At 36.9% G+C, this 26,306-nt stretch overlaps 1 protein-coding gene and 1 pseudogene across 6 annotated transcripts in view; both read left to right on the top strand.

The window, feature by feature from the left end:
* CENPC (centromere protein C) overlaps positions 1-25,115 on the top strand; it is a 91,590-nt gene extending 66,475 nt beyond the window's left edge. For 3 of the 6 annotated variants that reach the window (XM_027089673.1, XM_027089671.1, XM_027089675.1), the window contains 7 exons: positions 4,435-4,494; positions 14,458-14,562; positions 15,347-15,475; positions 16,053-16,148; positions 18,112-18,266; positions 23,642-23,732; positions 24,896-25,115. In XM_027089673.1, coding sequence (XP_026945474.1) covers positions 4,435-4,494; positions 14,458-14,562; positions 15,347-15,475; positions 16,053-16,148; positions 18,112-18,266; positions 23,642-23,732; positions 24,896-24,966 — 707 coding nt within the window. In that variant the 3' untranslated portion in view covers positions 24,967-25,115. Of the gene's footprint in view, positions 1-4,434; positions 4,495-14,457; positions 14,563-15,346; positions 15,577-16,052; positions 16,149-18,111; positions 18,267-23,641; positions 23,733-24,895 lie in introns of those variants that run through there. The other 3 variants (XM_027089674.1, XM_027089672.1, XR_003429348.1) reach the window with 3 other exon arrangements.
* Positions 25,116-25,511: 396 nt separating this feature from the next.
* Positions 25,512-26,306, top strand: LOC113611097 (60S ribosomal protein L10a pseudogene; annotated as a pseudogene).

Here is a 26,306-nt window from a genome sequence, read left to right as displayed (position 1 = left end):
ATTTGTTTCATTTCCCTCCCTGCCATCTCTACATAAATGTTTATACATGTTTATTAGTCTTTTTTTTGGACTGTTCAAGTGCAGGTCGCATACATATTATTGTGTGAGTATGTGCAGACATGATGCAAGACAAGAACATAATCACTCTTCATCCATCCATGTCAGGAAATCAGCATTAATATAACACTAGTCTTCCTTCACTGACTCCATGCAGATTTCACCAGCAGTTCCATCAGTGTTCCTTTTTCTCTCTGGTTCAGGATCCAATCTAGGATCATGGACTGTGTTTGGGTCTCATGTCCCTTCAGTTTCTTTCAATAAGGAATAGTTCTTTAGTCTTCTTCTAACTTTCCTGACCTTGACACTTTTTTAAAGAGCTTTTCATTCTTTAGAATGACCTTCAACCTGGGTGTCTCTAATTTCCTCATGATCAGATATGAGCCATGCATATTTAACAGAAATACTACAGAAATGGCTGTGTTCTTTGTGCATCACATTAGGAGGCAAACAGTGCTGACTCATCTTCTACTAGTGATTTTAATTATTTATTTATTTAATTTTAAAATAAATTTATTTATTTTATTTATTTATTTTTGGCTGTGTTGGGTCTTTGTTGCTGCGTGCTAGCTTTCTCTAGTTGCAGTGAGTGGAAGCTACTGTTCATTGTGGTGTGCAGGCTTCTCATTGCAGTGGCTTCTCTTGTGGCAGAGCACGGGCTCTAGGTGTGCGGGCTTCAGTAGTTGTGGCACACAGGCTTAGTTGCCTTGCAGCATATGGGATCTTCCCAGACCAGGGCTCGAACCGGTGTCCCCTGCATTGGCAGGTGGATTCTTAACCACTGCATCACTGGGGAAGCCCCTCTACTAGTGATTTTAATCTTCATCACCTGTTCAAGTTATTGTCTGCCAGGTTTCTCCACTCAGGGTTTTTCTCTTTGGTAATTGATAAGTATTTTGTGGAACTATATCCTATTTTAGTAACTTGTCCCTTTTCAAACCTCTGCACCAATATTAGCATCTTTTGAATATTCCCACCTGAATCCGCTAATGGTGGTACCAAATTACTATTTTCTATTTCCCTAATTTCTTCTCTGTTAGTTGGCATCCTATAAGAAATAGTTTTACTTACTCCTTCCCCATTTATTTATTCATTATTCATTTATTTATATTATTATGAACTACTACTGGGTTCCTATTTTATTCAGTGGGTTATAATCTTTATCATTTATTCTGGTACTCAAATTGTGCCAAATTTGGCCAGGAGGAGACATCCTTTCAACTGGTTCCTGAGACCTGTTGTCATGTTTCTGTCATTTTTTGAATACTGTCTTATTTTTTGGCAGAAGATGTTCCAGGCTCCTTCCCCTGCCTCTACTCTGGAATCAGTTATTTCTCCAAAGGAACCTAGTGGAGAATGACATTTAGAAACTTAGATCCGGGTGCTTGGTATACTCATTGTTACTGGGATATCACGGCTTTTAGGTTCTCTCAGTGGACTGAGATAGGAAATAGATAAACACACACATACATATATATGTGCACTGTACATACACAAGCATCTGTATCTTCTTTCTGTATTTATTCAGGCATCCCTTGCTTTATTGCTCTTTGCTTTAATGTGTGTCACAGATTTTGCATTTTTTACAAATTGAAGTTTTGCGGCAGGCAGCCCTGATCAAACAAGTCAATTGGCACCATTTTCCAATGGCATTTGCTCACTTAGTATCTCTGTGTCACATTTTGGTAATTAACACAATATTTCATTATTATTATATTATGGTAATCTGTGATCAGTGATCTTTGTTACTACTGTAAAAAAACATTACGACTTGCAGAAGGCACAGATGATATGTAGCATTTTTTAGCAATAAAGTATTTAAGATACATTGATTTTTAGGCATAATGCTTTTGCACATTTAATAGACTACATTATAGTGTAAACATAACTTTTATATGTATTGGGAAACAAAAATATTCATGTGACTCACTTTATTGCCAGATTTGTTTTATTGCAGTGGTCTGGAACGAAACTCTCAATATCTCTGAGGTGTTTCTGTATTTAGAAACCATGAGTTCACATCAGTACCTCCAACTCCAGTCCAGCATGTTTGACTTTCCCTTTTCCATTTTTGTTTTGTTTTGTTTTTGTGGTACGCAGGCTTCTCACTGCTGTGGCCTCTCCCGTTGTGGAGCTCAGCAGCCATGGCTCATGGGCCCAGCCGCTCCGCGGCACGTGGGATCTTCCCAGACCGGGGCATGAACCTGTGTCCCCTGCATCGGCAGGCAGACTCTCAACCACTGCGCCACCAGGGAAGCCCTCCCTTTTCCATTTTAATAAACCCTTTCTCAAGGATAGTGAGAAGCCTGGCTCCCATTATCCTCAGTATATTTATTCATTTGCTTTGTTCCTTCTCTTGTCTCCCACAGTTGCCTCCAGAGCCCACTGCTATAGGAAAATTTCCAAGAACGACTAATCCTCTACTTGTTATAGTGGGAAGTACAAGGGAAATTGTATATATATATATATATATATATATATTTTTTTTTTTTGGAATAGCTTTATTGGGATGTACTTCACATACCATACAATTAACGCATTTATAGTATATAATTCAGTAGTTTATAATTATCACCACAGTAAATTTTAGAACACTTTCATGATCCCAAAAAAGAAACCTTCTACTCTTTAGCTGAGAATGTAATGAAAACTTAGACCTGCTTTTCAGGAAATGTATATTACACACAAAATTGTATTAAAAATCTAAGATGGTTCATGGATATTAAGTATTCTAGTTTCATATTGCTGCATAACTTAACATCCCAAACTTCATGGCTTAATACAACAGTCGATTTATCTCTTATGGTTCTGTGGGTTGACTTAGTTTATTAGCTGGGCAATTCTCATTTTGGCTCTCATGCATTTGTAGTTAGATGCAAGCTGCTGGGGCTGGAGTCACTTGAAATATCAGCTGGACTGGAAATCCATGGTGACTTATTTACTCATATATTTGGTACCTTGCCAGGGTGGCTGAAATAATTGGGGGCTGGCCAAGCATCTCTTTTCCTCCACCTGGCCTTTCCACTTGGTTATCTTGGGTTTCCTCACAGCATGGCAGTCTTGGGGTAATCAGTCTTCATAATGATGGCTGTCTTTCCTCAGACTGAAGTTCCAAGAGATCCAGGTGGCACCTGCGTGTCTTCTGAGGAATTAGCTTTCAAAGTCCCAGAATGTCATTTCTGTGCATTCCATTAGTCAAGCAACTCACTAAGGCCAGTGGTGATTCAAGGAGAAGGCAATTAAACTTTGCCTCTTGATAAAGAACAGCGTTTGTGCATAGGAAGGGAAATAATTGATGGTTGTTATGTTTAGATGCTATTTATCACACTAAAGTTTAGAACTCTTGACCTAATTGTCACACTGCTAAGTAAATTCAGTATGGTTGCACTATTTACAACTTTAAGAATCATAGATTACTTTATTAACAGAGTAATTATTCATTATCACTCTTTGCATTTTTATCCACCCAGTGGCTTATTTCACTTAAAGTCCACAAGCAATAGAAAACCTGTTTGTTTTTTGTTACTTGTAACTGTTATCATCTTAAGATATATTCACTGTAGCAAAATCTAGAGACATATTATACTCTTTTTCACTAGCCTTCATTTCTCAGCAGTGAAAAGCAAAGGGAGTAATAAAATGTATTGTCAGGTTGACAGATGAATGGATAAAGAAGATGTGGCACATGTATACAATGGAATATTACTCAGCCATAAAAAGAAACGAAATTGAGTTATTTGTAGTGAGGTGGATGGACCTAGAGTCTGTCCTACAGAGTGAAGTAAGTCAGAAAGAGAGAAATAAATACCGTATGCTAACACATATACATGGAATCTAAAAAAAAAAAAAAAAAAAAATTGTTCTGATAAACCTAGGGGCAGGACAGGAATAAAGACAGAGATGTAGAGAATGGACTTGAGGACACGGGGAGGGAGAAGGGTAAGCTGGGATGAAATGAGAGAGTAACACTGACATATATACACTACAAAATGTAAAATAGATAGCTAGTGGGAAGCAGCTGCATAGCACAGGGAGATCAGCTCAGTGCTTTGCGACCACCTAGATGGGTGGGATAAGGAGGGTGGGAGGCAGACACAAGAGGGAGGGGATATGGGGATATATGTATGCATATAGCTGATTCACTTTGTTATATACCAGAAACTAACACAATATTGTAAAGAAATTATACTCCAATAAAGATGTTATAAAAAAAAGGAGTATGCATCCAAGTAAAGAACTTATTTTCTAAGAAAAAAAATGTATTTTCAGGTTGAATTTTATTTTAAAATATTTATACTGAAGTTGACCGAGTAGCACACTTTAACTCAACATGAAATTAGTGGCCATTGCTCATGATATTGCTTCTGCAATTTGCAGATGATTCAAGAGTAAAAAGGTCTAACTCAACACCAGAGAACAAGGTGCATCACAAATTAGGTAAGATTACTTTTCTCTTAATATTTTCATATTATAAAACCTTTATTTCTAAATATAACTTAATTTTTTCTCAGGCAGGGGGAAAATATTATGTGGATTAATTGTCAGAGAAAGTAAAACTTGTATTTAGTTTTCATGAATTTCATGGTAAATCATCACAGGCCACTGAGTTTCTTTATTGTCCATTTATGAAGCCTGTAATCCTCTCACTCATTGCTCTATAGTAGGGAGCTGATAAGCTAAGAAGCTAGGGTGGAGAATTATATAAAATGTAACTGCTAGGTAGATGGCATCCCTGACAACTTCTCCCGTTTTTTCCAGTTCACACCTAAACAAAGCAGTAACTAGGATAAGTAAGCTGGGAGCTAAGGAATCCATGGAGAGGCTCACATGAGGATTAAAACTATGGTTTTCAAAGAGATATTTGCTGGTCAAGATTCATGGGACCTCTCACCTTTGTGGAACTGGAGTGGCTTTTTATCTCTCCCCCTATACTTGAGGCTTCTACACCTGTACCTGAAGAGAACCTGTAGGAATGAAGCTTTTTCTAATTGCTTCAACCAAAACCTCACATCTTGTCAGTTAGTATTTTGTAGGCCCATGTGAAGAGAGGCTGCTATACTTCTCAGTGCTTAATGCTTGTCTTGGAGTGGAATATGCCTAGAGTCAGAGTAGGCAAAGAGAAATAAAAGTGTCCCTGAGCAGGGGCTCCAGCAACCCAAGAGAGGAAAATCAAGAATTATGCCTAGCAACAGTAGGCAGCTTCTGGTGTGCTAGAACCATTGTAGTAGATGGATAACAATTTTAACAATGAAGGAAATATGAGTACTGTCAGAGATCTAGTTATATCATAGAAGGCTTTCTGGTTGCTAAAGCGTAATTTTTCAGTTTAAAAAGTCAGTACATGAACTGAAAGTAAATATATTTTCTGTTGAGAGCTGAATTAGTAGCTGGTATTGACATTGAAGAAATTCATCAGAACAGAAATATAAAAAAAGATGGAAACAATGAAGAAAAAAATATGCAGTGGAAATAACAGGGAGACAGCAGATAAAACATGCAAATAACAGGATTTCCAGAAAAAAGAAACAGATGGAGGAATGAAAACAGTTAAAGAAAGTACTAGTTAAAACTTCTGTGGGCTTCCCTGGTGGCGCAGTGGTTGGGAGTCCGCCTGCCAATGCAGAGGACGCGGGTTTGTGCCCCAGTCGAGGAAGATCCCACATGCCGCGGAGCGGCTGGGCCCGTGAGCCATGGCCGCTGAGCCTGGGTGTCCGGAGCCTGTGCTCCGCAACGGGAGAGGCCACAAGAGTGAGAGGCCTGCGTACCGCAAAAAACAAACAAAAAACAAACAAACAAACAAAAAACAATTAAAACTTCCCTGGAGTAAAGATAGGCTTGATCTGCAATTTGAGAAAGTTTACCAACTGCCAGAGAGAATTAATGAAAAAGATACATCTCTAGACATAAGTGAATAAAATTCCTGAATTTCAAGGATAGAAGAAAGCTTCCAGACAGAAAAGTTACATATAAAGGAGAAAAAAAACCCCAACAAAATCTGACTCCCACGACTTACATATGCAACTCTGGAAGAATAAAGTAATATATATAGCCTTTCAGAAATGTATTACAGAGGCAGGCATAGTCAAGATGGCATACTAGGAGCATGTGGAATTCATGTCTCCTCACAACTAGGGCACGTACCAGGCACTGGTGGGGGACCATGGACCCCTAAGGGGACAGGATGAACCCCCAGTGACTGGTTGTTTCTATTATACTTTTATTTTTCCTGATATATTTTTTATCTTTCTAATTTTATTTTTTATTTATTTATGTTTTTTGCGGTACGTGGGCCTCTCACTGTTGTGGCCTCTCCCGTTGCAGAGCACAGGCTCCGGATGCACAGGCCTAGCGGCCATGGCTCATGGGCCAAGCTGCTCCGTGGCATGTGGGATCTTCCCGGACCGGGGCACGAACCCATGTCCCCTGCATCGGCAGGCGGACTCTCAACCACTGCGACACCAGGGAAGACCTATTTTGTTTTTTATTCTTTGATATTGTACTGCTCCTTTTCTCTTTCTTTCTTTTTCTTTTTTTTATGCACCACGAAGCTTGTGGGATCTTAGTCATCAGGCCAAAGGTCGTGCCCGAGCTCCTGTGGTGGGAGCTGCGAGTCCAAACCGCTGGACTAACAGAGAACCTCAGCCCCCACAGAATATCAATTGGAGTGAGGCCTCCTGGAGGTCCTCATCTCAGGACCAAGACCTGGCTCTATCCAAGTGCCTGCAAACTCCAGTGCTGGACGTCTCAGGCCAAACAACCAGTAAGACAGGAATACAGCACCACCCATCAAAAAAAAAAAAAAGGACAAAAAAATATGTTACAGATGAAGGAGCAAGGTAAAAACCCACCAAACCAAACAAATGAAGAGGAAATAGGCAGTCTATCTGAAAAAGAATTCAGAGTAATGATAGTAAAGATGATCCAAAATCTTGGAAACAGAATGGAGAAAATACAAGAAACATTTAACAAGGATCTGGAAGAACTAAAAGGCAAACAAACAGTGATGAACAACACAATTACTGAAATTAAAAATACTGTAGAAGGAATCAATAGCAGAATAACTGAGGCAGAAGAACAGACAAGTGAGCTAGAAAATAAAATGGTGGAAATAACTGTCAGGGAGCATAATAAAGAAAAAAGAATGAAAAGAATTGAGGACAGTCAGAGACCTCTGGGACAACATTAAACGCACCAACATTCAAATTATAGGGGTCCCAGAAGAAGAAGAGAAAGAAAAAGGGTCTGAGAAAATATTTGAAGAGATTATAGCCAAAAACTTCCCAAACATGGGAAAGGAAATAGACAATCAAGTCCAGGAAGCACAGAGAGTACCATACAAGATAAACCCAAACAGAAACACACCAAGACACATATTAATCAAACTATCAAAAATTAAATACAAAGAAAAAGTATTAAAAGCAGCAAGGGAAAAGCAACAAGTAACATACAAGGGAATCCACATAAGGTTAACAGCTGGTCTTTCAGCAGAAACTCTGCAAGCCTGAAGGGAGTGGCAGGACATATTTAAAGTGATGAAAGGGAAAAACCTGCAACCAAGATTACTCTACCCAGCAAGGATCTAATTGAGATTCGATGGAGAAATTAAAACCTTTACAGATAAGCAAAAGTTATGGGAATTCAGCACCACCAAACCAGATTTATAGGCAGGAAACACAAGAGAAGGAAAAGAACTACAAAAACAAACCAACAACAATTAAGAAAATGGTCATAGGAACATACATATTGATAATTATCTTAAATGTAAATGGACTAAATGCTCCCACCAAAAGACACAGACTGGCTGAATGGATATAAAAACAAGACCCGTATATATGCTGTCTACAAGATACCCACTTCAGACCTAGGGACACATACAGACAAAGTGAGGGGATGGAAAAAGATATTCCATGCAAATGGAAATCAAAAGATAGCTGGAGTAGCAATTCTCCTATCAGACAAAATAAAGACTATTACAGGAGACACAGAAGGACACTACAGAATGATCAAGGGATCAATCCAAGAAGAAGATACAACAAATGTAACAATATATGCACCCAACATAGGAGCTCCTCAATACATAAGGCAAATGCTAACAGCCATAAAAGGGGAAATCAAAAGTAACACAATCATAGTAGGGGACTTTAACACCCCACTTTCACCAACAGACAGATCATCCAAAATGAAAATAAATAAGGAAACACAAGCTTTAAATGACGCATTAAACAAGATGGACTTAATTGATATTTATAGGACATGCCATCCAAAAACAACAGAATACACTTTCTTCTCAAGTGCTCATGGAACATTCTGCAGGATAGACCATATGTTGCGTCACAAATCAAGCCTTGGTAAATTTAAGAAAACTGAAATTGTATCAAGTATCTTTTCTGATCACAACGCTGTGAGACTAGATATCATTTACGGGAAAAAGACTGTAAAATATACAAACACATGGAGGCTAAACAATACGCTACTGAATAACCAAGAGGTCACTGAAGAAATCAAAGAGGAAATCAAAAAATACCTAGAAACAAATGACAACGGAAACACGATGACCCAAAACCTGTGGGATGCAGTAAGAGCAGTTCTACGAGGGAAGTTTATAGCAAAACAATCCTACCTTAAGAAACAAGAAAAATCTCAAATAAACAACCTAACCTTACACCTAAAGCAATTAGAGAAAGAAGGACAAGAAAACCCAAAGTTAGCAGTAGGAAACAATTCATAAAGATAAGATCAGAAATAAGTGAAAAAGAAATGAAGGAAACAATAGCAAAGATCAGTAAAACTAAAAGCTGGTTCTTTGAGAAGATAAACAAAATAGATAAACCATTAGCCAGACTTATAAAGAAAAAAGGGAGAAGACTCAAATCAACAGAATTAGGACTGAAGACGGAGAAGTAACAACTGACAGTGCAGAAATACAAAGGATCATGAGAGATTAGACTACAAGCAACTCTATGCCAATAAAATGGACAACTTGGAAGAAATGGACACATTCTTAGAAAAGTACAACCTTCCGAGACTGAACCAGGAAGAAATAGAAAATATAAACAGACCAATCACAAACACTGAAATTGAAACTGTGATTAACAATCTTCCAATAAACAGCCCAGGACCAGATGGATTCACAGGCAAATTCTGTCAAACATTTAGATAAGAGCTAACACCCATCCTTCTCAAACTGTTCGAAAATATAGCAGTAGGAGGAATACTCCCAAACTCATTCTACGAAGCTACCATCACCCTGAAGCCAAACCCAGACAAAGATGTCACAAAAAAAGAAAACTACAGGCCAGTATCTCTGATGAACATAGATGCAAAAATCCTCAACAAAATACTAGCAAACAGAATCCAACAGCACATTAAAAGGTTCATACACCATGATCAAGTGGGGTTTACCCCAGGAATGCAAGGATTCTTAAGTATACACAAATCAATTAATAATGACACACCATATTAACAAATAGAGGGATTAAAAACCATATAATAATCTCAATAGATGCAGAAAATGCTTTTGACAAAATTCAACACCCATTTATGAAAAAACTCTCCAGAAAGTTGGCATAGAGGGAACCTACCTCAACATAGTAAAAGCTATATATGACAAATCCACAGTCAACATCGTTCTCAATGGTGAAAAACTGAAACCATGTCCTATAAGATCAGGAACAAGACAAGGTTGCCCACTCTCACCGCTAGTATTCAACATAGTTTTCGAAGCCTTAGCCACAGCCATCAGAGAAGAAAAAGAAATAAAAGGAATCCAAAGCGGAAAAGCAGTAGTAAAACTGTCACTGTTTGCAGATGATATGATACTATCCATAGAGAATCCTAAAGATGCTACCAGAAAACTACTAGAGCTAATCAATATATTTGGTAGAGTAGCAATATACAATATTAATGCACAGAAATCTCCTGTATTCCTAAACACTAATGAAAAATCTGAAAGAGAAGTTAAGGAAACACTCCAATTTACCATTGCAACGAAAAGAATAAAATACCTAGGTATCAACCTACCTAAGGATACAAAAGACCTGTATACAGAAAAATATTAGACACTAATGAAAGAAATTAAAGATGATACAAACAGATGGAGAGATATACCATGTTCTTGGGTTGGAAGAATCAACATTGTGAAAATGACTATACTACCCAAAGCAATCTACAGATTCAGTGCAATCCCTGTGAAACTACCAATGGTATTTTTCACAGAACCAGAACAAAATATTTCACAATTTGTATGGAAACACAAAAGACCCCGAATAGCCAAAGCAATCTTGAGAAAGAAAAACAGAGCTGGAGGAATCAGGCTCCTGGACTTCAGACTGTACTACAAAGCTACAGTAATCAAGGCAGTATGGTACTGGCAAAAAAAACAGAAATATAGATCAATGGGACAGGATAGAAAGCCCAGAGATAAAGCCATGCACATATGGTCACCTTTTCTTTGATAAAGGAGGCAAGAATATACAATGGAGAAAAGACAGCCTCTTCAATAAGTGGTGCTGGGAAAACTGGATAGCTACATGTAAAAGAATGACATTAGAACACTCCCTAACACCATACCCAAAAATAAACTCAAAATGGATTAAAGGCCTAAATGTAAGGCCAGACACTGTAAAACTCTTAGAGGAAAACATAGGCAGAACACTCCATGAGATAAATCACAGCAAGATCCTTTTTGACCCACCTCCTAGAGTAAAGGGAATGAAAACAAAAATAAACAATTGGACCTAATGTAACTTAAAAACTTTTGCACAGCAAAGGAAACCATAAACCAGACGAAAAGACAGTCCTAAGAATGGGAGAAAATATGTGCAAATGAAGCAACTGACAAAGGATTAATCTCCAGAATATACAAGCAACTCATGTAGCTCAATATCAATAAAAAACCCAGTCCAAAAGTGGGCAGAAAACCTAAATGGATATTTCTCCAAAGAAGATATACAGATTGCCAACAAACACATGGAAATATGCCCAACATCACTAATCATAAGAGAAATGCAAATCAAAACTACAATAAGGTATCACTTCACACCAGTCAGAATGGCCATCATCACAAAATCTACAAACAATAAATGCTGGAGAGGTTGTGGAGAAAAGGGAACGCTCTTGCATTGTTGGTGGGAATGTAAATTGATACAGCCACTATGGAGAACAGAATGGAGGTTCCTTAAAAAACTAAAAATAGAACTACCATATGACCCAGCAGTCCCACTACTGGTCATATACCTGAGAAAACCACAATTCAAAGAGTCATGTACCACAGTGTTCATTGCTGCACTATTTACAATAGCCAGGACATGGCAGCAACCTAAGTGTCCATAAAGCGATGAATGGATAAAGAAGACGTGGCATATACACACACACACACACACACACACACACACACACACACACACAATGGAATATTACTCAGCCATAAAAAGAAATGAAATTGAGTTACTTGTAGTGAGTTGGATGGACTTAGAGTCTGTCATACAGAGTGAAGTAAGTCAGAAAGAGAAAAACAAATACCGTATGCTAACACACATATATGGAATCTAAAAAAAAAAAATGATTCTGATGAACCTAGGGGCAGGACAAGAATAAAGACAGAGACGTAGAGAATGGACTTGAGGTCACGGGGAGGGAGAAGGGTAAGCTGGGACGAAGTGAGAGAGTAACATTGACATATATACACTATGAAATGTAAAATAGATAGCTAGTGGGAAGCAGCTGCATAGCACAGGGAGATCAGCTCAGTGCTTTGCGACCACCTCGATGGGTGGGATAGCGAGGATGGGAGGGAGGCGCAAGAGGGAGGGGATATGGGGATATATGTATACCTATAGCTTATTCACCTTGTTATACAGTAGGTACTAACACAACATTGTAAAGCAGTTATACTCCAATAAAGATGGTAAAAAAAAAAAATGCATTACAGTCCTTTGTTTTAACTAGCCACGATATCTTTCTTTCTGATAACTGAATTTATTTTGCAGATAGTGCAAGATTAAGTTCAGCTTCCTCTATATAAAATATCCATGTAAGGTAATCTAACCAACTATCATATAAGTAAAAAATGAGTTCAAAGAGAGGAAACAGTGCTGAGGAATGATTCTGAATATACGTGGTTAAATTTAAACAATGTATATTTGTTTTCTGCTGCTGTGTACCAAATTACTACAAATTTAGTTGTTTAGACAACACACATTATTATCCCTTGGTTTCCGTGGGTCAGGAGCTCAGGCACAAATTAGCTGGGTCCTCTGTTCAAGGGTTTCACAGGCTGCAGTCCAGCGTCTCAGCCTGGGCCATGATCTTACCTGAGGCTCGAGATCCTGTTAACCACCACAAGCTCATGTAGTTGTTAGCAGAATTCAGTTCCTTGGAATTGTAGGACTGAGGTACATGTTTCCTTGGTGGCTGTGAGCCATGGGCCACTAGTCTCAACTTCTAGGGGTCACCTGCAGTTCCTTGGTGCATGACCCTTTTCATAGACCCTTCACAGTATGGCAGCTTGCTTCTCCAAAGTGAGCAAGGAAGAATTTTTCTCTCCTTCTGGTAGTGTCTTATATGTATGATCATGATGTAATCACAGAAGTGACTTCCCATTGCTTTTGCCATATTGTGTTGAGTGTGTCATAGGTTCCACATGTATCCCAGGAAAGGGGATTATATAAAGGTGTGTCTCATTGCTCACACCTTAGGATATGTCTACTACTAAATGCTAATATGATTGGGGATTTATAAGTACTAAGTAAGGATTTTTGCAGTGATAGCTTGAAATCCACACTATCTTAACAAAACTTGGTGTGGTGGGGAGGAGAGTAGGAGTGGAAGAGGGGTAATAAAAGTAGTGTAAAAGTTTCATTTTACTAAATGAGAAAAAGGAGACAATAACATCTTGGTAGGGGATATAGGTTTTTTTTGTTGTTTTTTTGCTGTATGCAGGCCTCTCACTGTTGTGGCCTCTCCCGTTGCGTAGCACAGGCTCCAGACACGCAGGCTCAGCAGCCATGGCTCACGGGTCCAGCCGTTCCGCGGCATGTAAGATCTTCCCGGACCGGGGCACGAACCCGTCTCCCCTGCATCGGCAGGCGGACTCTCAACCACTGCACCACCAGGGAAGCCCCGGGGATATAGTTTTTAATATAATGATGGAGAAATGAGTATGACTGTTGAGTGTCAGGAATGGGAAGGTAACCAATATTAGAGTGAAAAAGCACAGTAAACTTTGAAATGACCAAGGTTTGGGGTATGGAGGAAGAAATGGTATTCTGACCAAACCAGTGAGAATGAGGGAAAAAGAGAATCACTGATGTAAAATAACCTGTAAATATAAAGTAAAATGGAAGAAATAAATAGATGTATATTACTTGTTATACTAAATAAGTGTGAATGGATTGAATTCCTCTAGTAAGATAGAGACTATCAGATTTGGTTAAACAAAACAAACTTACCTATGTGTTTATAAGAAATACTTAAAACAGGTTTTAAAATAGAAGATTATCAAAGAATTAAGTAGACTAATATAAACAGAAAGAAAGTAGTATATTTTTTAATATTAGGTGAATTGAAATTTAAGGTTAAAAGTGCTGAACAGGATGAAGGACTTGTAATAATAAAATTAGCACTTTATGAAGAAGATAGAAAAATCATAAACTACTATGTACCAAACAACCTAGCAACTAAAATGTGTAAAGGAAAAAAACTAAGGAAAAGCAAGGAGATTTTAATTTAAACAATACAGTTAGACTGGGAGATTTTGTTAGACCACTTTCAGAATTGGACAACTCCAGCAAACCAGAAGTAAGTAAGAACATAGGAAGTTGATTATGTAGCCAACAAACTTAGTACATAGAACTTTGCCTTGTTCACATAAAACGAATAGATATGTGTGTATACACACAAACACATGTATACATAACCACCCCTGATTTATAAACTTCCTATTGTGGAGCATTTAGGTGGTTTTCAGTTTGCTTTTTGCTTTTTCTTTTCTGTTTCTATTATGAACAGTACTACCATGAATGTACTTAACACCTATATCTTTGCCCATTTTTGTGAATATTTTGCAAACTCATTTTCTAAAGATGAAATTTCTACGTCACACAGTATTACAATTATAGGTATTGTCAAATTGTCATCAATCAGTTTACATTTCTACCTACAATATATGAGAATTCCGGTGTACCTTTAACATCATTAACCATGAATGTTACCATGTTTTTAAATCTTTTCCAATCTAGTAGCTTGGCATTTCTTTAATAACACAAATATGTCTTAAAATTTGTTTTTCTAGTGTTTTGTCTAAAAGCATTTGTGTTCTAGAAAGTAATATCAATCTTTTCACTGCAGAGTATCATCCAACTAAACATACATGTGCATTTTTTGTCTGATGTCTTTTTACAGTATTGCCCTCCAACACACCAAATGTTCGCAGGACCATGAGAACACGATCAAAACCTTTGGAATATTGGAGAGGGGAGCGAATAGATTATCAAGGAAGGCCATCTGGTAAAATTTATGCTTTAGTGTCTCAAAATAATAATAATGATAATCGCTACAATTTATTTAGGTACATTACATGCCAAGTGCTGTCTTACGTATTTACATACATTACCTTATTTAATCATCATCCTCCAAAAATGTGACAATAGATTCAAGTCCAGATTTCTCTGATTACTGTAGAGATGCTGATTTGTTTTCTTTTTGGTAACAATTTGAGGTGAGCATGTGGCTTGATAGAGTGTTATTATTTTTATACTACCTAGCAAGGTTTTTAATTGCATAAAATGAAGCATTAGATCAGAACATGAGAAAATTATAACTGTCAAAGATTAAGTATTCCCCATTATTATTCTCATTCTATTTTCTTATATTTTTCTACAAAAATTGTAGAGGGTGGGAAAGAAAGTATAGTGAGTGTTATCGTGAAGTTATTTCCTTTCTTTTGGTGTATATTTCTGAGTCAAAGGACTAAACTGACATGTGGATTACTATAAATAGTTCATTGCTGATCTTTGTGTTCTTTGTTTTTTACACTTCCACTGATGACTTGATTTCAAGCAACAGAGATCATTCAGTCATGTTTCATCAGTGCTTCTAGATTTAGGATAGAGACAAGTGAAATTGGTTGCTATTTGTGTTGTTTGAATTTTTAACTGTGGAGTGTGGTAAAACTAATGTATTCTTTCATACTTTGAAAGGAAATGTGCTGTATTAATTTAATGAGTTTTGTTTCAAGATTTTCACTTTGCCAGGTATGATAATTTACCTTTTTTTTTTGGTTAAATTTCAGGAGGATTTGTGATTGGTGGAATACTGTCCCCAGACAAAGTATCATCTAAAAGGAAAGCAAAAGGAAACTTGGGAAGAGTCAATACAATAGTTAATAGGAAAAGGATCTGTCTTGATAATGATGAAAGAAGTATGAACTTATTCCTTATTTTATAACAGTGCTTTGAGAAGTAGCTCTTTGCAAATTTTGAAATATATCTCTAAAAGCTTCAGATATACTACTACTTCAGGGTAAATTATCTTTTTAATGTCCACTTTTTTCAGATTTTGAAAGTAAACTAATTTTATTCTTTTAAAAAAATCATTAATAGCAGAGTGTAAAACATTGCCACCTGAGTAAATTGACCTGTCAAATGAAGCTTATCTTTTCTGTGCTCGAATTATGGTTAAAATAAACATTTTAAAGAATTCTTTTTAAAGTGTATTGTATATACTTCAGCTCTCTTAGAGAATATGCAAAACACCATTTAACTTCTTGATGATGCAAGAATTCAAAAGTTGTCAGAAAATAAGTTTAGGATGTTTGCTTCTGTGGTAAATCATTGTGATTTTTGAATTTTTGTTTATCAAAGCGGTCATTGATAAACAGGAAAAAGATATGCCTCTGGCAATTTTCATTTACAACTTGTCCATAGCTGCATTTCATACTAGATTTTTTTTAATGGAAAAGAATTTTAAGTAAGATTTCAGTGGTATTTCTTTTGCAGAGAATAAATTCGTGGAAAATCTGAATATACCTCTGGGAGATCCTTTGCAGCCAACGAGGGTAAAGGACCCAGAAACACGAGAGATTATTCTTATGGGTAAGATCAGGGTTGATGTTGAGAATACTTAATTTAACAACTAATAAAGACAAACCGAAGTCTGGCTTGTCTGCTTTCCCTTTCTCTCCCCAGATCTTTCAGAGCCAAAGTCTAGTAGAGAGTCTAATTCAAATAAGCAGCCTGTATGAGGACTACACTAGGGGAACTGATGGCAGACAACCTCCAGGGTACATATAGTACCATGCATTTGTCCTCTGTGATACAAGTGCTACCATCAGGAGTGTTGTCTCCGCCATTAGGGTCCAGGCCTTCTTTGACCATGAGGACACAAGCGGACAGGGGCTGTTCATGGGGAACTCTAGCAAGTTAACTGGCAGACTCCTGGATACACTCTTACTGGGGCTGTTCATGGGGAAATCTAGCAAGTTAACTGGCAGACTCCTGGATACACTCTTACTGTGAGACTGGATGGGGATTATGGCAGGATTTAGACAGCCTTTGGTGCTGTGAGATGCCAATATTGGTATCTGGGGTATAAAACCTTTCTGGAGATGACTAGCAAGGGCATCAGTCAGCCAAACAAATGCCATGCTGAACCTTAAGGCTGGTACAGGGTCCTAGAAGCCTCCTTCTGTACTTAATAGGCATTAAACATTTAGTGTCTAGGACAACATGGGAGGTCCCAAGGGATGGGCTATAGAGTGGTGGGGTTAAGTAGGGGACACTCAGCTATTTACCAACCAGGGAATATATACATACAGGAAATATTTAAATATTTTAACAACTGTTATGACTGTACCAGTGAGTTCTTGGGACTATTTATCCCAAGTCAGAGGACAGATATCTCAAACCAGAGAGGCAGTATTTACACTTAAAATTTTGACTGTGGCATAAGTTCCATTTGATATCTTAAGTAGCAAAGTTATTTCTATATTCCAGATTGTTTATTTGGCAACAGAGGTAGAAGCACAGAGAATTTTGTTTAGTGAAGTGTCTTAACTAAAAACAATGCTATACTGTATCAGGTTAAAAAAGTTGTGTGTTGTCAAGAATTCATAAGATTTTGTTTCTTGAGTCTATGTATTTTCTATATCCTGTAGTCTGTGGGAGTACAGTCAGAAGCTGATGATAGAAAAATATATTAATTACAGGTCTGGAAAAGGTTGTAAGTAAAAGGGAAATTAAAAAGTGATATAGTAGGGCTTCCCTGGTGGCGCAGTGGTTGAGAGTCCACCTGCCGATGCAGGGGACATGGGTTCGTGCTCCGGTCTGGGAAGATCCCACATGCCGCAGAGCGGCTAGGCCCGTGGGCCATGGCCGCTGAGCCTGCGCGTCCGGAGCCTGTGCTCCGCCAACGGGAGAGGCCACAACAGTGAGAGGCCCACGTACCGAAAAAAAAAAAAAAAAAGTGATATAGTAATTTGTGAGCTACAGTTAGAACTCCGGTTACTTAGAGGCTTTACCTGATAGATAAATAAAAATCTTGTTATTTAATAATCAAGCAAGCACAAAGGAATTTATTGACATGATAATGATACATTTGTGTTGTGGCTATGTTAAACTTTTTAAAGATAGGAATCCTTTCTTATCTCTTAGCTGATTTTGTTTTCTGTCTGAGCTATTATGGGAAAAATAGTAATACTACCATTGTTATTATTAATAGCCAAGACTTACCTAATGCTTACTTTGTGCCAGTGTTTTAAATACTTTACACACTTTAAGTCATTTGATATTCACAGCTCTAACATAGATGAAGTATTATTACCCCATTTTATAGAAAAGAAAATGTAGGCACAAATAGAGAGGATAAGCAACTTGGGTAAGTTCACACAGCTTGTAAGACAGAGATAGGATCTGACCTGTGGCATTCTAGCCCCAGAGTCAGTGATATTAATCACATCTATCTTTCTAAGGCAGGTTTATGTCTATATATGTGTGTATATGCTGTATCAGAGAAATGTCATTGCTATTACTTTGTACTTATATTATTTTTTTCCCTTAGATCTTGTAAGGCCACGAGATACATACCAATTTTGTGTTGAACATGGTGAGTTGAAAGTATATAAAACATTGGATACACCATTTTTTTCTACTGGAAAATTGATATTAGGACCACATCAAGAAAAGGGAAAGCAGCATGTAGGCCTAGACACATTGGTGAGTGTATTTTTCCATATATTTATGTTTTGCTCTTGGCACAACTCTGATTTGTTGGACTTGATGAAGCGTTAAAAATGCTCTTTCCTCAGAAATGATATATGATTACTATAGTGCACAGATAATTTTTTAGTTTTTTTCATCTGTTTAAAGTCAGTCAACCAATGGCTGTTTAAAAGTACTTGTTTTGTGCATAGCAGTGTAGGCTTGAGATTCAGAAGTTTAGGGAATCGTCTTTACTTAAAAGAATCCTTGAGGGCTTCCCTGGTGGCACAGTGGTTGAGAGTCCGCCTGCTGATGCAGGGGACACGGGTTCGTGCCCCGGTCCGGGAAGATCCCACATGGCCGCGGAGCGGCTAGGCCCGTGAGCCATGGCCGCTGAGCCTGCGCGTCCGGAGCCTGTGCTCCACAACGGGAGAGGCCACAACAGTGAGAGGCCCGCGTACCGTGAAAAAAAAAAAAAAAGAATCCTTAAAATTAGTTTTGCAAACAAATCATTAGAATTTTAGAGCTGGAGGGGATTATTGAGATTAAGTGTAACAGGAGATTGAGGACTGGGAGCTAGTTGCTTCAATAAGTATTAAAGAATATATTACTGTATATAGCAGTATTATTGGCTGAAGTCATAATGAGACTCAAGGTGAGTCTCTCTTCTCTGAGTCTGTCTCTCTGTCTCTTTCTCACTGGAGACACACACCCCTATAACATTGTATTTATATCAGATAATTTTTGCATTTTGAATTTGAAAATGAAAGATTTTGAAAATCACCAGATTTAAAGAATATTTAATATTATACCAGCATTTAAAACATGTTACATCTGAGGTACATCTTTCAGTAAGTAACATTTCAGGAACCTGTGAAATCATGGTTCAAAACAGTTCTTTTACTGGTAAAATGAAAGCCCACAAAGGAGAAACAGAAAGAGCATCAGGACCCTTCAGTTTTATTAACTAAGAAGGGCAAATCAAGGCAGGGAAAGGAAAAGATACACATAAGAGTAAAAGAATAATTTATTGCTACATCAGTATAGTATGTAGAATCCAGATCTAAAGTATTTAAAAATATTCTTTAATCCAATCTTAAAATGTCATAGATCTCCAGGTGGTATTAAAAGAGTAAATATAACATATTAAACTAACTAAAGTAATAGATAATACCTGTGTAATCATTAAGGAACAATTAATAATGAAAATAAGCATTATGAAATGTCATCATTGAACTAACTGTAGTTACCCATTAAGCTATAATGCCTTTATTCCTTTAAAAAAGGAATATTGAATAGTAAATGTTTGGAAGTGTTTGAACATATGTAGCTCTTTATTTTAACATAGACAGTAATTGCAAAAATTGGAAATCACTGAAATGTGTGCTGCAGGAAAAAAATGGTTATATTATATTTTGACTTAGTAATGAGATAAACCATTATATATGATAATCAGTTATATAGCACTTACATGTTCCAGGTGCTATACTAAACATTTTTATATTAATTTAAGTATATTATTTTGCAGAATAGCCATATAGAAACACCTTTAGGATAAATATTTAAGGAAACTGAAAAGTAGAAAATTCTTTTTATTTTTTTCTGAGTAGAAATTAAAAATGAAAATGACAGAACCTTGAAAGAACTATAGAAAATAACATGTCAGTAGGTGATTATAGTTTAGTTTTGTTTCTTCTAAATATTGCCTTTAAGTTTTTATAATGAAAACTGGACTTAAAGGTTCTTTTTAAATAACAAGGGGAGTATTTTTACATTTTTAAAAAATGAAGCACACTTTTAAATATATGCTTTTGAGAAACAAAAGGGCAAGATGGAGAACCAGCATAAGCCATTAACTCTTTCTTTCAAACTCAGGTCTAGATAATGAGTAAGAGAGAAAGTAGCAGTGGTAGATTTGTTAAATTCAAACCACAGAAGAATGAACAAATTAACTATGGGAGTTTGTTGTGGAGCTCTCCTAGAAAACAAAAGGGTATTAAGAAATGGGAAATATTGGGACTTCCCTGGTGGTCCAGTGGTTAAGAATCTGCATTCCAATGCAGCAGATGCAGGTTCAATCCCTGGTTGGGGAGCTAAGATCCCACATGCCGTGGGGCAACTAAGCCCATGCGCCACAGCTAGAGAGAAGCCCGCGCATTGCAACAAAGAGCCTGCAGTGAAGGATCCCACATGCTGCAACTAAGACCCAATGCAGCCAAATTAATTAATTAATTAATGTTTTTAGAAAAAAAAGAAATGGAAAATATTAAAGTTAAGTGATGTGGAAGACCAGTCAAAAACCGGAAGAGAGAAAAAACCCAAATAAATCAAAAGGTAGAACTATATGAAAAACTAGACAGTAATTGTTCCAGAGGTAAAAAATCAAAAAAGTGATAGCAACACACTTAAAGGAACCAGAGTTCCTTAGAGAAATGTCTGATTCCAGGCCTGGGACTGAGCTTGGAATATTTATCATACCTGATAGCAGACTATCAAAGACCATTAGGATTGGGTCATAAGGTCTCAGGATCCAACTTGAAGATGCTGTCTCTGGACAAAGATATGAAAACTTGAGTATCAATAAGAATAACTTCATTGGATTGATACACATCAATTATATCTAAATCCATGAATTTGTAAGGCTACTACAAAAAGAAAAAATTCATCACTGTCGGAGAATTCTAGGAAGCCAACTCACTTTGACAAATATGGTAAGTAAAGGAAAATAATTAAACATTTATTCTGCTGTTCTCATATAAACTGTACTACTAGATAATCAAATAATAGATATGGGGAAGTTTATCCTTTTTAGAAATAGTCCAATTAATAAATGAAGAATGAATGTTAGAATGGACTATTACCATTTTACAACACCCAATAAACTATTGGTTCTAGCATCATTGTCTACTAACATCTAAAAAGAACACAACCAAACATTATGTGTCTCCTGATGGAAGAATACAACACTGTCTATGAAGTAGTCTTGCCTTCCCCACCTTCTTTAAAAAAAAACAAAACAAAACCCACACACAACCACCTGAAGTTAAGTCCTTAGATCTAACCACCAATTTACAGGAAATAAAGAATGGCAGACTTTTCAGATGACAACCTGGCGTTGTAATAAGCAAAATCCAGCTGTGTAAAGATTTTTAAAACAAATTTTGCTGCTTGATTTCTTTAATAAATAAGGTGCAAAGAATAAAAAAGACAACCACGTGGAATGTATAGAGATCAGGGTCCTCAACTGTGGCACTATTGACATTTTGGACTCAATAATTCTTTGTTGTAGGGAGGCTATCCTGTGCATTGTAAGAGGTTTAGAAGCAACCCTAGCCTCTACGCACTAGATTCCAGTAGTACCCCTCTAGTTGTGAGAATTACACATGTTCCCAGACATTGCCAATTGTCCCCTGAGGGACAATATCACCCCCAAATTGATAACCACTCAATAGATTGAGTGCTTTAAAAGCTAGATCAAGCACTGACCATATGTGACTCTTACTTGGATCCCAATTCAAACAAACCCTTAAAAGTAAGACATTGAAGAGACAACTGGAAATTTGAATATTGACTGGGCGTTTAACACTAAATATTCATTTATTTTTATGTGTGACAACAGTGTTGTCATGTTTTAAAAAAGGACTTTGGTCTTTCAGTACACATTGAAATATTTACAGATGGTTTATGATGCTGGGCATTTATTTCAAAATAATATGGAATGGGGGAATCAGACTTTGAAAAGAGCAGGGTATCAGGGTTCAATATTTATTTGTGGGAGGTCATCATTCTATTTTTGTGTATTTCAAAAGCATTCTTAGTAAGATGTTTGCAGAAATGGGGAGAGGTGTGCATAGAGAGCCAAACTGAATAGATAAGGAAAAAACATCTATAAATACATGCTTGACTTTCTGGGTAGTGTGTGTGTTCCTTTTTTTAGGCAAATTTTTTTGGATGTAATAAATATATTTCTTTTATTAAATTATAAAAATACCTTTAGAACCACTTTAAGAGTGTTCCATTGAGAGAGTATATTGTAGTGGCTAAGAACATGGATTCTGGAATCAAAGTACCTGAGTTCAAATTCCAGCTCTTCCCATTTACATTGTGACCTTGGAAAGTTACACTTCTCTGTGCCTCATTTTCTTCATCTGTGAAAAGCTATTAAAATAGTACTGTCTCATTGGTAGATGCATATATTAAATGAGTAAAAATGAAGTGCTTAGAACAGTGGCTGGCATGGGGTAAAGTGCTGGATAAGTGCTAGCTGCTCTCATTTTTCTGGTATTTTAGGCTCATTTTACAAAACTGGTAAGAAGAAAAGGAGAAGGCGTATTTCTCTGAGGCAAAATATTCTTGATGGCTGAATCTCAGAATTTGAATCTCAGAGTTTGAAGGCCCTACATTTTGTATTTAGTTGTCAAAAAAATAGGTCATTGCCAGGTGCTATCTATATATAAAATGTAAAATTTGCTGTGTTTGAATATGGAAGCCTGTATGACTGAGCACTATATTTACCCTCTTACTTAATGTTGATGCTTGTTTAAATGTATTTTTTTTTTTTTGCTTTTTGTTCTCTTTGACTCGTCAGTCAGATTAAGTTACATATACCAAGCATGTAACCTTTAAAGAGGTGTACATAAAACCTAGCTATTTTTCTAGTATAGCTAAGTGATATTCTTTACAATGGTTCTGAATTTTCATAAACTGGTAAATAGTAAGGAAGAACAAAAGAAATGTTTTCCTGTACTAGTTTTCTATTACTGCTTTAACAAATTACCACAAATTTAAACAACTCTCATTTATTATCTCACAGTTACGTAGGTTAGAAATCAGCTGGGCTTGGCTGAGTACTCTGTTTAGAGTATCACTAGGCTGGAATCAAGGTGTTGTGAGATCTGTATTCCTCTCTGAAGGCTTTTAGAATGAGTGTTTCAAATTCATTCAGGTTGTTGGCAGAATTAAGTTTCACGTGGCTGTAGGGCTGAGGTTCCTGTTTCCTCACTGGCTGTTGGCTGGGGTGTCTAGAAATAGTCTATACTCCTTGGCTTATGGCTCTCTTATCTTCAGTGCTAGCAACAGTGAAAGCCCTTTTCATGCTTCAAATTTCTCTGACTTCTCCTCTGCTTCATCTGTCGTCTGCTTCCAGCAGGAAAATTGCCCACTTTCAAGTAAGGTTTATGTAATTAGATTGGGCCCATTTAGGTAATCCAGGATAATCTCACCATCTCGAGGTCTCCTTTGCCATGTGACATAACAAATTCTGGAGATTAGAGCATTGATATCTTTGGAGGGCCATTATTCTGCCTACCACATTTACTTTTAAGTTTCTTTGGAGTGTATTTGTTGTGGTGTTACAATTTGAAATGAGATTTTAATTTTTAATTTTACAGATTTTTTATGTTAACTTTGGTGACCTTTTATGTACCTTACACGAAACACCTTATGTAATAACAACTGGGGATTCATTCTACGTTCCTTCAGGTAAGAATAATTAAAAACCTTTTCTTTTGTATAGTTGAATACTTATATAGTTGCTCATGAGCACCATGAAAATGGAAGCCACAGTGGTCAAAATGAAGCATGATGTGATTGATGCCAAAGAAATTTGGTGCATATTTTCTTTTAATTTTTTTTATTAGATAAGTATATCAGTGTTTCGGTACATGAAAATTGAATGAGTTGCTAATTGCTGAATATAAAAATAGAAGATACATTGTATCCAGAGTAGAAAGAAAATTATTCCCCTATGTTATCTCAAAGACATTATGTAGTCAAACAGTTTTTAGTTGGTTATTTTAAACATACAGAATAGTGTGCTTCATCAGCTATTGGAGCACAAGTCTTTGGAGATAGGAATTTTAATTTGTTCATTCATTCATTCATTCAACAAATGTGATTGAGAGTCTACCAAGCATTGCTCTAAGGGTGTGGGATACATAAAAAAATCCCTGCCCTCATGGAGCTTACATTCTAATGAAAGGAGACAATAATAATAGCTATATTTATATAGTCCTTTGTATGTGCCAACACTGTTGTGAACACAAACAAATGAATATAACAAAACAGAATCAGACTCATAGATACAGAGAGCAAACTAGTGGTTACCAGTGGGGAGAGGAGTAGAGGGAAGGGGCAAGATAGGGGAAGAGGAATAGAGGTACAGACTACAAGGTATAAAATAAATAAGATACAAGGATGTAATGTATAGCACAGGGAATATAGAAAATATTTTATAATAACTTTAAATGGAGTATAATCTATAAAAATAATTGAATCACTGTTGTATACCTGAAACTAATATAACATTGTAAATCACATATACTTCAATTAAAAAAACACCCCAAAACATGATTGGGTTCAGAGGGAGATTTTTTTTTCCTATCTGCACCCTTGTCTAATTTGTTTTTGCACTCATTATCAAAATGATGTGAAATTTACATTGTTTTAAGCTTTATCTGGATCACAGATGGTCCTTGGATTTTTCAGTTCATGGAATTAAATAAGAGTTATTTGTTGTTACATGATTTTTTAAAAAAATTTGCCTCTATATACTGTAATAGGTCTTAGTGATGACTAAACATTTAATCAAAAGGGAATGATTCCTATGGAAATAATTTTAAATTTTCTTATCACTTTATTTCTAGGTAATTATTACAACATCAGAAATCTCCTGAATGAGGAAAGTGTTCTTCTTTTTACGCAGATAAAAAGTTGAAAGATGAAGCAAAGTTTAAATATGTGTGTATATATATATTTACATACATACATATAAAACACATTGTGTAGTGAGATGTTGTAATTATTTGTAATGTTTTAAAATATTCAGTGTTGTGTACTTGTTTCAATAAACATTTCAAACTTCCATATTTATCTTCTAATTTTTCCACGAATATACACATAGCCTGTAGTGATACCCATATTCATAGTACTTTAATAACATGAAAAGAACACCAAAATCACTGCTCCCAGTGATATACAGGCATACTTTGGAGAGGTTGTGGGTTTGATTCCAGACCACCACAATAAAGTGAATATTGCAATAAAGTGAGTCACGAATTTTTTGATTTCCCAGTGCGTATAAAAGTTACATTTACACTATACTGTCATCTGTTAGGTGTGCAGTAGCTTTATGTCTAAAAATTAATGCATATAACTTCATTTAAGAAATACTTTATTGCTAAAAAATGCTAACCATCATTGATACCTTCAGTGAGTCATAATCTTTTTGCTGGTGGAGGGTCTTGCCTTGAGGTTGATGGCTGCTGACTGATCAGGGTGGAGGTTGCTGAAGGTTGGGGTGGCTGTGGCAATTTAAAAAAAGACAATAGCTTTTTTCTGGTTATTGCGGTGTGAGGCACCATGAGCAGCAAAGTCTCCCGTGCCACCCTGTACGAGGCAGTGCGGAAAGTCCTACACGGGAACCAGTGCAAGCGCCAGAAGGTTTTGGAGATGGTGGAGCTAAAGATCAGCCTGAAGAACTATGACCTCAGAAGGACAAACCCTTCTCAGCACCGTTAGGCTTAAGTCCACTCTCCGCCCCAAGTTCTCCATATGTGTTTCGGGGGACCAGCAGCATTGTGATGAGGCCAAGGCTGTGGATAATCTCCCACATGGGCATTGAGGTGTTGAAGAAACTCAACAAGAATAAGAAACTTGTCAAGAAGATGGCCAAGAAGTATGATGCCTTTTTGGCTCCAGAGTCTGTGATCAAGCAGATCCCATGAATCCTGGGCCCAGGCCTTAATAATGCTGGCAAGTTCCCTTGCTGACCCCCAATGAGAACATGGTGGCCAGAGTTGATGAGGTGAAGTCCATGATCAAGTTCCAGATGAAGGAGGTGTTGTATCTGACAGAGGCTGTTGCCCACATGAAGATGACAGATGATGAGCTTGTGTACAACATCCACTTAGCTGTTAACTTCCTGGTGTCATTGCTCAAGAAAAATTGGCAGAACGTACAGGCTTTGTACATTAAGAGCACCATGGGCAAGCCCCAGCACCTATACTAAGGTACAGCTTAATAAACCATACTGCCACCATTAAAAAAAAAAAAAAA

The sequence above is a fragment of the Aethalodelphis obliquidens genome, unplaced genomic scaffold (assembly GCF_003676395.1).
Source record: "Aethalodelphis obliquidens isolate GAN/ISIS:26980383/991018 unplaced genomic scaffold, ASM367639v1 scaffold67, whole genome shotgun sequence".
Lineage (NCBI taxonomy): Eukaryota > Metazoa > Chordata > Mammalia > Artiodactyla > Delphinidae > Aethalodelphis > Aethalodelphis obliquidens.
The sequence above is the reverse complement of the archived record's forward strand: the minus strand, read 5'-3'. Positions and strand labels throughout refer to the sequence as shown.